Source organism: Crocodylus siamensis, chromosome 1, assembly GCF_052110815.1.
Source record: "Crocodylus siamensis isolate JL-2025a chromosome 1, ASM5211081v1, whole genome shotgun sequence".
Lineage (NCBI taxonomy): Eukaryota > Metazoa > Chordata > Crocodylia > Crocodylidae > Crocodylus > Crocodylus siamensis.
This window is the reverse complement of record NC_143395.1, coordinates 209,589,823-209,602,434: the sequence shown is the minus strand read 5'-3', so window position 1 is coordinate 209,602,434 and position 12,612 is coordinate 209,589,823. Positions and strand designations below refer to the sequence as shown.

Here is a 12,612-nt window from a genome sequence, read left to right as displayed (position 1 = left end):
AGGATTAACCTACTGCCTAAACTAAAATCCAACTATTAATACAAGTAAACTGCCCCTTTTAGAGACTGCTGTGTCATTCTACCTACTATTGAGCATCTGTAGCTGCTGACAAGTACTTTTTTAGCATGTACATGTAGTGGGTATAACGAGAACTTTGGTACTGTTTCTTTACTCCTCCTTTTGCCATCTTGGGTTCTCTTTCACAAGACCTGAAGGTAAGAGGTTTATGTTGAATTATAGTTTGAGGTGGTAGGAAAAGTATACTGGAGCAAAGTTTTCAGCTGAGATAATAATATGTGCACATGACAATTCATTTAAATGGAATTAAGACCAGAAGTTTGAGGAACTAAAAGGGTAGCACGGCAGCAGCTAATTTATTGGGGAAAAATGCCAAGCAATAGGTGCTGGAAAGAATTAAACTACTTGTCACAGGTTGTACACTTATGCAATGATTAATTTTGGGGAACATTATTTATACACGCACAGATATTCCCCATACTGAGCATATTACTGTCATGCTTGGTATGTGTTAACGGTTAATGATAAGCTCTGTCCATTGAAACAATTTATATGTTATGTGTTATCTTGATTCTTTTCCCCTTTTTTGACTGGCTGAATGAAGTGATTCAATATTGAATGTATGTGTTTTGTTTAGTGGACAAAGTTTGGTGAATTAGAAGTTGCCAGGGTAAGGTTCTTTCCAGTATACTTTGAAGAAGTTGACTGTTTCAGCTTTTATGATGTTCCTTGCTTACTTTCATTTGCTCCTGAGTGGCTTGTAGACCAACTGATCAGCAGAGGATTTCATATTTGGGTGGTGGTTCTGGTTCAGTGCTGTTAACTCTTTAACCTTGATTAATGGTCTACTACTGTAGATCATTGTGGAAGAGCTGAGCTGTGAAGTTTTCTACTTGTGCATGTTCAGTCACAAACCTGTGCTAAAATCCAGCATGCAGAGCAGCTTAATGTTTTGTATAAGCTGGGCAAATCAGCCAAGTAACACCAAGGCTTCTGCTTTCAGTATCTCTGCGTTGGACCAAGCTGCCACCAGTGTGGACAAATAGCCGGGACCACGTGAGGGAGGTGCCCTATATGAGATATGGACATTCAGCAGTGCTAATTGATGACACCATCTACATATGGGGCGGCCGTAATGACACCGAGGGAGCCTGCAATGTGCTATATGCCTTTGATGTCAGTAAGTGCCAGATTCTTACCCTTTCTCTGCTCTGAGTGATCTGTGTGATGTGTGTGCCCTTCCCTCCCTCTTGGTTGGTTTTATGATGGTGTTGTAAAAATGACAGCTTTGTTGTGCTGTGTCACTCTGTCTCCATGAAGAGATGATCGAGAGTAAGTATAGAAGGCCAGGAATCAGCCCTTTTATTGGGAACATATTTGAAAGGGTGTCTGTGACTAGCACTGTCTGAAAGAGTAACAGAATGGCTAATGTGTTTACACATTTGATTCTCTCTGTATACCAGCTTTAAAAAAGCCTTCGATCTGGCATCCCATGATCACCTTTTGGCAAAACTGGCCAACTGAGGCCTCAGGTCCACCATGATCCGCTGGCTGGGGAATTGGCTCCGTGGTTGGACCCAGAGGGTGGTGGTTGATGGAAGTCAATCGTCATGGTGCCCTGTGACCAGTGGGGTCCCTCAAGCTCTGTCCTTGGTCCTGTTTTGTTCAACCTCTTCATTAATGATGTGGACATTAGAGTCAGAAGCAGACTGGCTAAGTTCGCCAATGATACTAAACTTTGGGGTAAAGCATCTACACCTGATGACAGGGTGGTAATCCAGGTTGACCTTGACAGGCTCAGTAAGTAGGCAGATGAGAACCTGATGGGGTTTAACACCAAAAAATGCAAGGTTCTTCACCTTGGGAGGAAAAACCTGCAGGATGTCTATAGGCTCGGCAGTGCTGCGCTGACTAGCACTATGGACGACAGCAACTTGGGGGTCAGGATTGACCACAAGATGAACATGAGCCTTCAATGTGATGCTGCAGCCAGTAAAGCAAACAAAACGCTGGCTTGCATCCATAGATGCTTCTTTACTAAATCCCAGGATGTCATCCTCCCACTGTAGTAGGCCTTGGTGAGGCTGTAGCTGGAGTACTGTGTCCAGTTTTGGGTTCCACAATTCAAAAAGGATGCGGAGAAGATTGAGAGAGTCCAGAGGAGAGCCACGTGCATGATCAGAGGTCAGGAAAATAGACCATATGATGAGAGGCTTAGAGCCATGGGACTTTTCAGCCTGGAAAAGCTCAGGCTCAAGGACAGCCTGGTGGCCATCTATAAGTTTATAAGGTGTTCACTAGGACCTGGAGGAACGTTTGTTCACCAGAGCGCCCCAAGGGATTACAAGGGCAAATGGTTATAAACTCCTGTGAGACCATTTCAGGCTGGACATAAGGAAGTATTTCTTTACTGTTCGAGCCCCTAGAGTCTAGATTAAGGACTGGGTTTCCATGCGTGGTGAAAGGCTCAGTGCAAGTTTCCCAGTTTGTTTTAAGATAGCAATGAGATTTTTCTGTGACTGGCAACTGGAAGTAACAGTATTACCATCAGTCCAGGATGGTTATGAAGCACCTGTGGTAGCAGCTGGTCTTTCCTAATTGCCAGCTGAAGCCATTTAGCACAAGCGTTAAGTGAAAATTGACTGAAAGTCCACAGACTGTAGTCCTAGTCCAAACCCTTGCACAGCTGTCCATATACACTTGTGCTCATTCCTTCCCAGCCCTAGAAAGTGGACTCTGCTAATCCTTTCCTGCTCAAGGCAAGTGATAGAAACCACGCTGCCTGAAACACTTCAGCAGTGCTTTATTCACTCTGGAGAGCAGAGGCCTGCAAGGGTGTGGGTGCAGGTATGGACCAAATTAGATGTCCTAGGTCTTTTATGACCTGTTGCTTTTGGCTGAGCTTTGTCTGCTACTGTATGACAGGATTTGGAAATAGCCCCAGGCTTGGCAGAAATCTTGGTATGAACAAAGAGAGCTTTTGCTAAACCTAGTCTCCCCTGGGCTCATGCTGACCTTGCAGCAAGCCCCTAAGTACAGCTCCAGCCAAGGTCTGGTCAGATAGTTGTGGCTGCAAGCCAAGTTCAGAAACATTCTGCTCCTGGAGAATGTTGAACACATTCCAGTTTTGCCACTTTTTCAAATAAGCATTGCTGCTGGCAGCCTGCAACAGCAAAGGGTCTCCTGTTGCTTCAAGGCTTATCTGTGCTGTGCTTCCCAGAACAGGTGCCTGCATGAGCTCAGCAGTGAGCTTCATGAGGCCCTGCATGGGGAACACTTAACTAGGCCTGCAGATCCCCTGAGTTGAGTCAGTTGCCAAAGTTTGCTAACTATAGAGGAATTTGTCAGAATTGGATATGACTGAGGCAGATGAGCTTAAGGGTGCTGTGGATAGAAGGTAGCAGGGAATCGTGGAACAGGAGGAAGAAGAGGCTCTCACAGCAGTAGGTCAAATCTGTAATGGAAAAAAAGCAATAATAATGTAGGGAGCAGTGAGTAAGGATTCATTTACATAACCAGTTACTTTTGAACAGTAAATTTATTGATCTGAGCAGCAGGGCCTAGACTGCTACTTACTTCCACCATGTAAAAAAGCCAGAATCTCAGACTGCCCTGGCCACTCTTACAGAGCAGTTTGGCGTGATTGCTAAAAAGCTCTGATAAACTGAGAAGTAATGCATAATTGAGTTGCAGGGAAGAGAAGCTAACTTCTCTTCTTTTTGAAGGAGTTTCTCAGGAGCTGTGTGCATTCTGTTTTCTATCTCTGGATCTATTGTCTTGTTTGTTCTTAATGTTCATCTTCCTTTATTTTAGGTACACATAAGTGGTTCACTCCGAAGGTGTCTGGAATGGTCCCAGGAGCCAGAGATGGTCACTCAGCTTGTGTCTTGAGAAAGAGCATGTACATCTTTGGAGGCTATGAGCAGCTGGTAGGTGGACTCCAGTATGATGCACCTGTGTCCCTGTGTGGTGAAATCTAGGTTGAAGGATGATTGGGGAGCCCTACTTTTCATTAGCGCATTCTAGTAACTGAAATGCAAATGGATGTCCATATTTAAGATGGACTAAAATTTTATGTTCTCATCCCTGCTTATAATTTTGCCATTCTTTTGTCCTTTAGGCTGAACCTTTCCAGATGTGGCTTCTGCTTCAAGCCAAACATTTTCCTTCCACCATCTCCATCCCTCTCCTGTGCCACCCTGCAAAAAAAGTTTTCAGACGTGGTTTTAAGAAAAATTCAGAGCTTTGTAACATTAAATGAAGGAAAAACTTTTAACGAGGCAAGCTCATCTGATCTAAATGTCAGAATCTTTAAATGAGATCAGATGAAATCCTGGCATCAAAGGTAAAGTCCTGCTTGCTGTCCCTGAAAAAATCCACCTAGGTTTGGCCAGGAAGTGAGACACAGGAAGTCCTGGTTACTGAATATGTGCAGTAGGATGCAGTCTCTATTATGCTGCTTAATTTGCTGAACATTCACCTGTCCTACACATGTACCCAAGGCTTGGTGAGCTCTTTTCTTGCATCTCCTTGTTTGCCCTCCCATATTAAAATGCCTTTAGCCTAAGTGCAGTTTGCACTGATTGGAGGGCAGAAGACTAGATATTCAAGTCTTATCTGAACTGATCTTTCTGTGCATAAACCCTTGTTGAACAAGTTCTCTCTTTTAGGACAGGGGTACATAATCCTGTCCTTTGCCCCCTCTTTCTTATAGGGAAGGTTGCATTAACTTGCCTCTAACAGAGTTGGAGATTGCAGCTAGGACTCGGTGGTGAACCTAAGTCTTTCCCATTTAAACACACGGCTCAGAACATATGTGCCAAGTCTGTAACCTGAGCTGTGTTCAGTATTAGCAAACTTGTTTTGTTTCTACACTGGTCCATTTGCATAACAGCCTGCTACTGCTTGCTAGCTAGGAGACTTAACCCCAGGCTCAAATGATAGAGACTGTGCTGTGGATTTGAATGAAAGGTCTTCAGAGCCCCTACGTGTAGCGGTGACTGACTATACACAGGACTCTTGGGCTTGTCCATTTTTTATTTAAAAAGGTCAAACTCAAATAGTCTAAGCAGGATAATGTCAGGATGAGGCTGCCTATGCAGCTTCAGTTCTCCCTCTAATGCATGCTCAACGTTATACAGTCATTGTCTATGCTACAGTCTACTGTCTATACTGTCTTTGCTACAGAAGCTTCTCACTCCCTGCGCAGGGTAGACAATGAATGAGGCAGTGTTGTGTTGCAAAAGTAACTCTCTTACCTTATTTGTAGCTGTTTGAAATGACTACTGAATGAGACAAAGAACTGCAGAAAGAAAAGGCAACCCGTGCAGTTAAACTACACTGGGATTCAGAAGAACTAGGTTTAGCCACACTTTCCAGTACTTCTCTTAAGAATTTCATAGGTGTGCAGTACTTTCTTATCACCTGGAGGCCCAGCGTGCCAAGATTGGGGCCAAGCTCTTGGAGATACAGTTTGAACTCCCTGAGGGCTGTACATGGCCTGGCATCCTTGAAAACTTTCAGAATAGGCACTTAATTGTCAGGACACTTAAAACTAGCAATGACTTTGCACATCTTGGCTTGAGTCCTGCACTTCACTTTCCTATGTGTAGAGTTTCAGGGAAATTACGCTCACCCCTCTCAGGTACTGTGAAACATTGGCATAGAACTCCATAATATCAGTCTCCTAGGCTTTTCTAATTCTATATCCAGTGTAGGATTTGGATTGTGTCCAGTTAACAAGGTTGGGGGCCATAAAGAATACTGGGGATAAGAAATGATGAACAGCTGCCTTATTCCCTGGGACTGATCATCCTGTGCACTGAATGAATTTAATTCCAGATGTGGGTCCTGTTGATTCCCCTATACAGAAGCTCTGTCTCCAAAGAGAAGCTCCAGGTCTCTAGGACCTCCTAGTTTCCTGCAGTCAATTAGGTCTTGGCCTGTTGAATCCATTGGTAACTAGACTGCTCTGCTGTCTTCCAGGCTGACTGTTTTTCGAATGACATCCACAAATTGGACACCAATAGCATGATATGGACTCTAATCTCAGCCAAGGTCAGTATTTGTTTTTTAGTCTGCCCTGTGGAGGACCCCTCATGTCTGCTACCCTTCAGGGATACTGCACATTCCTGCTCCACAACTTCTGTCTCACTTGGTTGGAATCTGCAAGAGTGAGTTCTTTGTGGACTGGCTACACATCTCTGTGCTAGGCCACCAAGGCCAAATTTCAGTACTCTCACATAGCTCTGGGAAGCCTGCATTTTTACTCCTTTTATTTATTTGTCTATTTATTCCAGGGTACGCCAGCTCGCTGGAGAGACTTCCATTCAGCCACCATCATAGGGACAAAGATGTTTGTATTTGGTGGCAGAGCAGATCGCTTTGGGCCCTTTCACTCCAACAATGAGATCTACTGTAACCGGATAAAAGTGTTTGACACGGAGACAAACTCCTGGCTGGATTCCCCTCCTACTCCAGTGCTCCCTGAAGGCAGGAGGAGCCACTCGGCATGTGAGTTGTCCTGATCAGCATGTGAGTCCTGCCCGGCCTCTGATATTTGTCCTGCCCCACCCTGCACTCTGGGATCTGGTGCCTGATTCAATATGCAGAGCCCAGGGCTCCCCAGGGTTCTGGAAATTTAACAGCAGGAAGCAACAAGAGGGAAGCAGTGAATTTAACCCATAGGCTGGGGGTTGAGCACCCCTGATAAACTCTGCTTTGAACATGAAGGTGGCATGCAGTAAGGGAAAGCACCTGAACCCATTCTTCTATATTTGGTGCTATAGGGAGACACAGACTGGGTTTTGTCATGAGTGTGCTGATGTGTCTCCTTACTTCCTGCAGTCTGCTACAATGGGGAGTTGTATGTATTTGGTGGCTACAATGCACGTCTGAATAGACACTTCCACGATCTCTGGAAATTTGATCCAGGTATTTAGATTCTTACATTTTCTAATTATTTTTTTGAATGGTGGTATGCAAGAGCCTCAAACATGTGCATATTGGGGTGTATTCACCAGCATGTACAACAAAAATCTGGAGGTCCCTTCAACAGTGAAACATTGTCCTGTTTACATAATGGATATAAACCTGCTTATATTCTTGTGAGCCCCATTCCTCCTGAAACTGACATCGTAGGAAAAAGTAATAATGCTGACTGTATCCTTCTACTCAGAATAGAAAAGGGTAATGACCTTCAGTTGTGGGACTTGCCTTATACTGTGCTTCTCCTTGACAAGGTCCTGAAGTGATTGGTAGCTCAGGGGAACTCTGGAGAATACAAGCCTGCTGGGAATCACAGCTTCAATAGGGAAAACAGTGGAGTTTGGACCTTAACAAGACCCCTCCCAACACTGCATCCCCAAAAGGCACTGAAGGTCATTTTCTGCAGACCATCAGAAATAGTTCCTCTTGACAACTACTGTTCTGAGATCCAAGCAGACAGTTGAGCCAGCAAGTGGAATTCAGTCTCACCCTGGGCAAGTCACTCTTTTTCTGAGTAGCACCTGAACCTCAGTAAAGCAGCTGTTCAGGGCAGCTCATCCTTGCCTTATGCTATTCAGTGGTTTTTCCACAGGCTTCAATCTCCAGTTAACTGCTGGAACAAAGAGAACCTGCCCTGGCCATCTACCCTGCCTTCATCTTCAAAAGGGCAGACCTGTTTGATCTGTCTGCTCCGGAGAGATGGGCTCTGCACTTACTGCAGATGCCACAAGAGGGCACTAGATCCACGTGCATCCTGCCTAAGAGAAGAAGCTGGAATTATGCTTCAGCAAGTGCTGGAGGAGGGAGGCTAGCTGGGCTTTTGCTCCTCGATTTCATGGTTGTCTTGCCCCTTTTCCCAAAAAAGCAGCTGCAGTCTGCTGCCTAGCAAAGTATGAACTTTAGCAACCTCAGCTGATTGTAGACAGTTCTAAGATTGTAGTGAGTTCTAAGTATGTGGACAGACTGGCTTGGTCTTGGTAGAGTACTTTGAGGCAGGGGAGAGGGCTGGATACTTTGGCTGCCTACCATAAGCAATCAGGAGCAGCATACCCAGCTAGGTGAACCCATTCCAGGATCCTTCCTCAGATCTCTCATTAAGGAGAGCATGCATATGACCTAAATGGGATCTCAGAGGGAGATTCCATAACACCTGTCTTATCAAGTGGCTCCTCCAGAAATCCTGTCTGACCTCAAACGAGAATTTCTTGCTCTGTGCCTGGAATAGACACTCCTTATGCACCATCACTAAAGGAGTTCCCCCCCCCCCATTCCCTACAGTAAAGGTGGACCAAGAAAGATGATCGAGTTGCAAAGAAATGGGTCTAGTAGGATGCTAGGAGGTTTGGCTATTGAAGGGTCAGTCCAGCACATCCTCATTTTAAAATTCTAACCTGCTTAAGTTGTAGGCTTGTCACAGTGTATAAATAAATACCTGTAATCAGGTGGATAAGGTTTTTTGTTGAGCTTTTTGTTGAGCTTAGGCTTGGGCCCACTCATGTGACAGGCTTGTGGGTTTCTCCTCAGTCTCTTTTTCCTGGAGGAAGATTGAGCCAAAGGGGAAAGGACCATGCCCGCGCCGCAGACAGTGCTGTTGCAGAGTGGGGGACAAGATTATTCTTTTTGGGGGCACCAGGTGAGTGATGGGGGAGCATGGCATCTGCTGGATGGGGTGGAGTTAGTCAAAGGTTCCTTTGTCCCTTCCCCCGGATTCCCTTTAGAGCTGATTCTCCCTGTACTCCCACCTGAGTTAATCAGTTCCTTCCCTTAAATGAAGCTACTTCTTCCTGGTCCTCAGGTGCATGGCACATGCTGCTTGGTAACCTGTAATTCAGGGGGCCAAAAACAAGGGCCTATGTTCCTGCTGGGATATACATTAATCAGTGTAGAAAAGAAGTGCTTATTATCAATTGTTCCTGGGGCCAAGTTCATGAAACCCAAAGGAGAGGAAAGGAGGCCCAGCAAAGACTAGGGGTGGAAAACAGACCTGGCTGGTAAGGATGCGTGACATAAGTAAGTGGCTTTCTAAACCCTTCCTGTAGCTGCTCTGTCCTGCTCTCCAGAAAGCTGTATCCTTGTTTCCACCCTGTGCATATCAGACTGAGTGTTCCCCATTTTTTGCTTCCAAGGAAGAGATTGTGGAGAGTCTGTGTGTGGAGTAGGCAAAGGAGTATTGTACCTTTTGGAGAAGAACTGAGGATGGAGCCTTAGAGAAACTGGGCAGAGAAAAGCCCCACTGAGAAGCCATTTCTGGCTCATGGTGCGGAGATCCTGTTTGACCTCTTAGCTAGAGATGCAGCTAGCAAGGGATGTAAAGGGTAACAAGAAGGGTTTCTACAAGTATGTCGGTAGCAAGAGGAGGATCAGGAAAAGTGTGGGTCCCTTACTGAATGGGGCAGGCAACCTTGTTACAGAGGATGCTGAAAAGGCTGAATTGCTCAATGTGTTTTTTGCTTCCGTCTTCACAGGCAAGGGCAGCTCCCAGACTACTGCACCTGGCAGCACAGTTTGGGGAGGAGGTGAGCAGCCCTAGTGCTGAAAGAACAGGTTAGGGACTACTTAGAAAAACTGGAAATGTACAAGTCCATGGGGCTGGATGGGATGCACCCAAGGGTGCTGAGGGAGTTGGCTGATGTGATTGCAGAGCCATTGGCTATCATCTTTGAAAACTCATGGAAATCAGAAGAGGTCTTGGATGATTGGAAAAGGGCAAATATAGTGCCCATATTTAAGGAAGGGAAGATGGAGGATTCAGGGAACTACAGACCAGTCAGCCTCATCCTTTAAAAGCAAGGAGTTGTCCAGTCAAGCCAGTTGCCTCCCTTCCTGTAATATGCGAGCCTCCACACACAACTCTTGCTGACTGGGCTCCTTGAGGAGCTCCTGCCAACATAATGATTAGTGCACACAAATAAAGGTCTTTATATAGGCTGGCTGGAGGCAGCACTAGTTCTCCTGTTCAGTACAGAGACCAGTGGGAAAGAAGCTAATGCTGTAGAAGTTCAGTCTTCTGGCTATACCCTAGAACAGAGCTGTTTGGCAAATGCACTAGGCATACTTCAGTGTAGAATTTGGAGTCATGAGGGCTACACCTTCTTTGCTTCTAAGCTCTACTTGCTTCCTCTTGCATTGACTGGTGCAAGAAGGGTGAGCCTTTGCCTAGGGGGGCATGAAGGGGAGTTCTTTCTACTGTGTTGCTGAAGGCCATGAAGAGTTTAAATTATCCTTGTGAGTACCGAACATTGCAAAGCCATGTGATGATTGTGCTCCCGCGTTAATGGCCTCCATAAGGAACAATAACAAGGTAAAGGTGTCTTCTGCCCAGAATGAGGAAAAAGCTGTGAGCATCTCTGGTCAATCTATAACTGTGAGCAGGTGGGTCCACTCGCCTCACTTTTGTCCTGCTCCAAATCACCAGGACCTCTGCCTCATCTTCACTCCCTCTCTCCTGCCACATCTTGATATTATATTGTTCTGTGGGAGTATGGATGGTGTCTAGAGTAATGGTCAGACTGATGAGGATTGATCCTCTGCAGGGCAGGGCTCCACCACCTCTACACCTTGTTCCTTTCCTCTCAGGTGACGAGTCATCCTTCTCTTCTGACAGTGAGTGAGAGTCACAGGATCTCAGCTTCTCTGTGGCCCTATTCAGTTGTTGAATCCGCAAAGTGTTGGTGGCCTTCCCCTCTAGACAGATCTCTCTCTTTGAAGTTCAAGCCTAACCTGCAGCCATTTTCCTTCTCTCAGGGATTGGCAGATCGTGGGTGGTGAGATTTCTACCCACCTCTCTCCAAGATCCTCAACTAGGCGGTTCTGTAGATCCCACGTGTATGTCCTATAACCTAATTAGCTGTAACTCAGGTACACAGGGGATCTAACTTCCGCCTGCTATCTTTTCCTTGCCTGGGGGTGCTAAAAAAAAAAAAAGCCAACAAAACAGGCTCTCACCCCCTTGTTTGTATTACATTCTCAAGAAGAAAAACTGAGAACCTGAGTTCGGAGGTCCAGCTCAGCTCCCTGTAGCTCGCTTGAACCTGGCTATTCAGTTCACTTATTCAGTCCCTCCAGGCAAATCCCTCCTTTGCCTGAACGATCTGAGAGTCCCTCAAGGCTAACACCACCTCTGGTGTCAGTTCATGCCCCGTTTCCTATTGGGTTTGATTTCATAGATTTCTAGGGTCGGAAGGGACCTGACAGATCATCGGGTCCAACCCCCTGCTCCAGACAGGAAAGAGTGCTGGGGTTAAGTAACCCCAGCCAGAAGCCTATCCAATCTCTTCTTGAACACCTCCAAGATAATGGAAATCATCACCTCCCTTGGAAGCCGGTTCCATATTTTGGCAACCCTCATTGTAAAGAATTTCTTCCTTATGTCCAATCTAAATCTATTCTCCTTCAGTTTGTGGCCATTATTTCTGGTAACCCTGAGGGGTGCCCTGGTAAACAGAGTGCCCCCTGTTCCCTGCTGGGCCCCTCCAATGAGTTTGTAGACAGCCACAAAATTGCCTCTCAGCCTTTTGTTGCAGAGGCTGAAGAGATTCAGGTCCCTCAGTCTGTCTTCATAGGGTCTTACTGCAGGCCCTCAACCAGACGAGCAGCCCTCCTCTGGACCCTCTCAAGGTTATCCACATCCCTCTTGAAGTACGGCGCCCAAAACTGGATGCAGTATTCCATCTGTGGCCTCACCAGTGCCACACAGGGGAATTATCACTTCCCTAGACCTGCTTGTGATGCACCTGCTAATGCCAGAAAGAGTGTGGTTAGCCTTGCTTAGTCCCACTACACACTGGTGGCTCATGTTCATTTTTGCATCAACCAGGACTCTCAGATCTCTTTCCACTGCTGTGGTGCTCAGGATGGTACCCCCTCAGTCTATAGGTGTCGGAGATTCTTTCTCCCCAAGGAGCACCTTGCCTTTATCCTTGTTAAATTGCATCCTATTCTTATCTGCCCACTTCCCCAGTCTGTCCAAATCTGCCTGAATTCACTCCCTGCCCTCTAGTATGTTAACTGTACCCCATAGTTTAGTGTCATCTGCAAATTTGGACAAGGTGCTTTCAACACCTTCATCCAAATCACAGATGAAGATATTAAATAGCACTGATCCAAGGACAGAGCTTTGGGGGACACCACTGCCCACATCCCTCCAGGGAGAAACTGACCCATCCACCACCACTCTCTGGGTGCGTCCTGTGAGCCAGCTTTTCACACACCTTACTGTGAAAAGATCCGAGCAAGCTGAGTAGCTGTGATGTGGAAGAATTGGGTGCAACACTGTCTTTTTAAAATCCAGGTAAATAATATCTAAGCACTTTGTGACCTGGTCATAAAAAGAGACCAGGTTGGTCAGGCAGGATCTGCCTGCTATAAATTTATGTTGGTTGCCCCTTACCATAGTGTGACTCACTGGCCCCCTGCAAATGTGATCCTTTATGATTTTTTCTAAGGTCTTGCCAAGAATAGAGGTGAGGCTAACTGGCTTATAATTATCCGGGTCCTGATGTCATTCCTTTAGTACCCTTGGGTGAAAATCGTCAGGGCCCACATACATCCAGCCCTTCCAAGTGCCCCTTCACTAGGTCAGTGCTAACCATTGGTGGATTGCTATTA

The 12,612-nt window shown here is 45.9% G+C and overlaps 1 protein-coding gene across 7 annotated transcripts in view; it reads left to right on the top strand.

Moving 5' to 3' along the window:
• The window catches only part of KLHDC3 (kelch domain containing 3), a 53,709-nt gene that overhangs the window by 22,857 nt on the left and 18,240 nt on the right, over window positions 1–12,612 (top strand). For all 7 annotated transcript variants that reach the window (XM_090054222.1, XM_090054231.1, XM_090054250.1 and 4 more), the window contains exons 3-8: window positions 1,022–1,198; window positions 3,832–3,947; window positions 6,004–6,075; window positions 6,318–6,531; window positions 6,865–6,951; window positions 8,530–8,638. In XM_090054222.1, coding sequence (XP_089910348.1) covers window positions 1,022–1,198; window positions 3,832–3,947; window positions 6,004–6,075; window positions 6,318–6,531; window positions 6,865–6,951; window positions 8,530–8,638 — 775 coding nt within the window. The remainder of the gene's footprint in view (window positions 1–1,021; window positions 1,199–3,831; window positions 3,948–6,003; window positions 6,076–6,317; window positions 6,532–6,864; window positions 6,952–8,529; window positions 8,639–12,612) is intronic.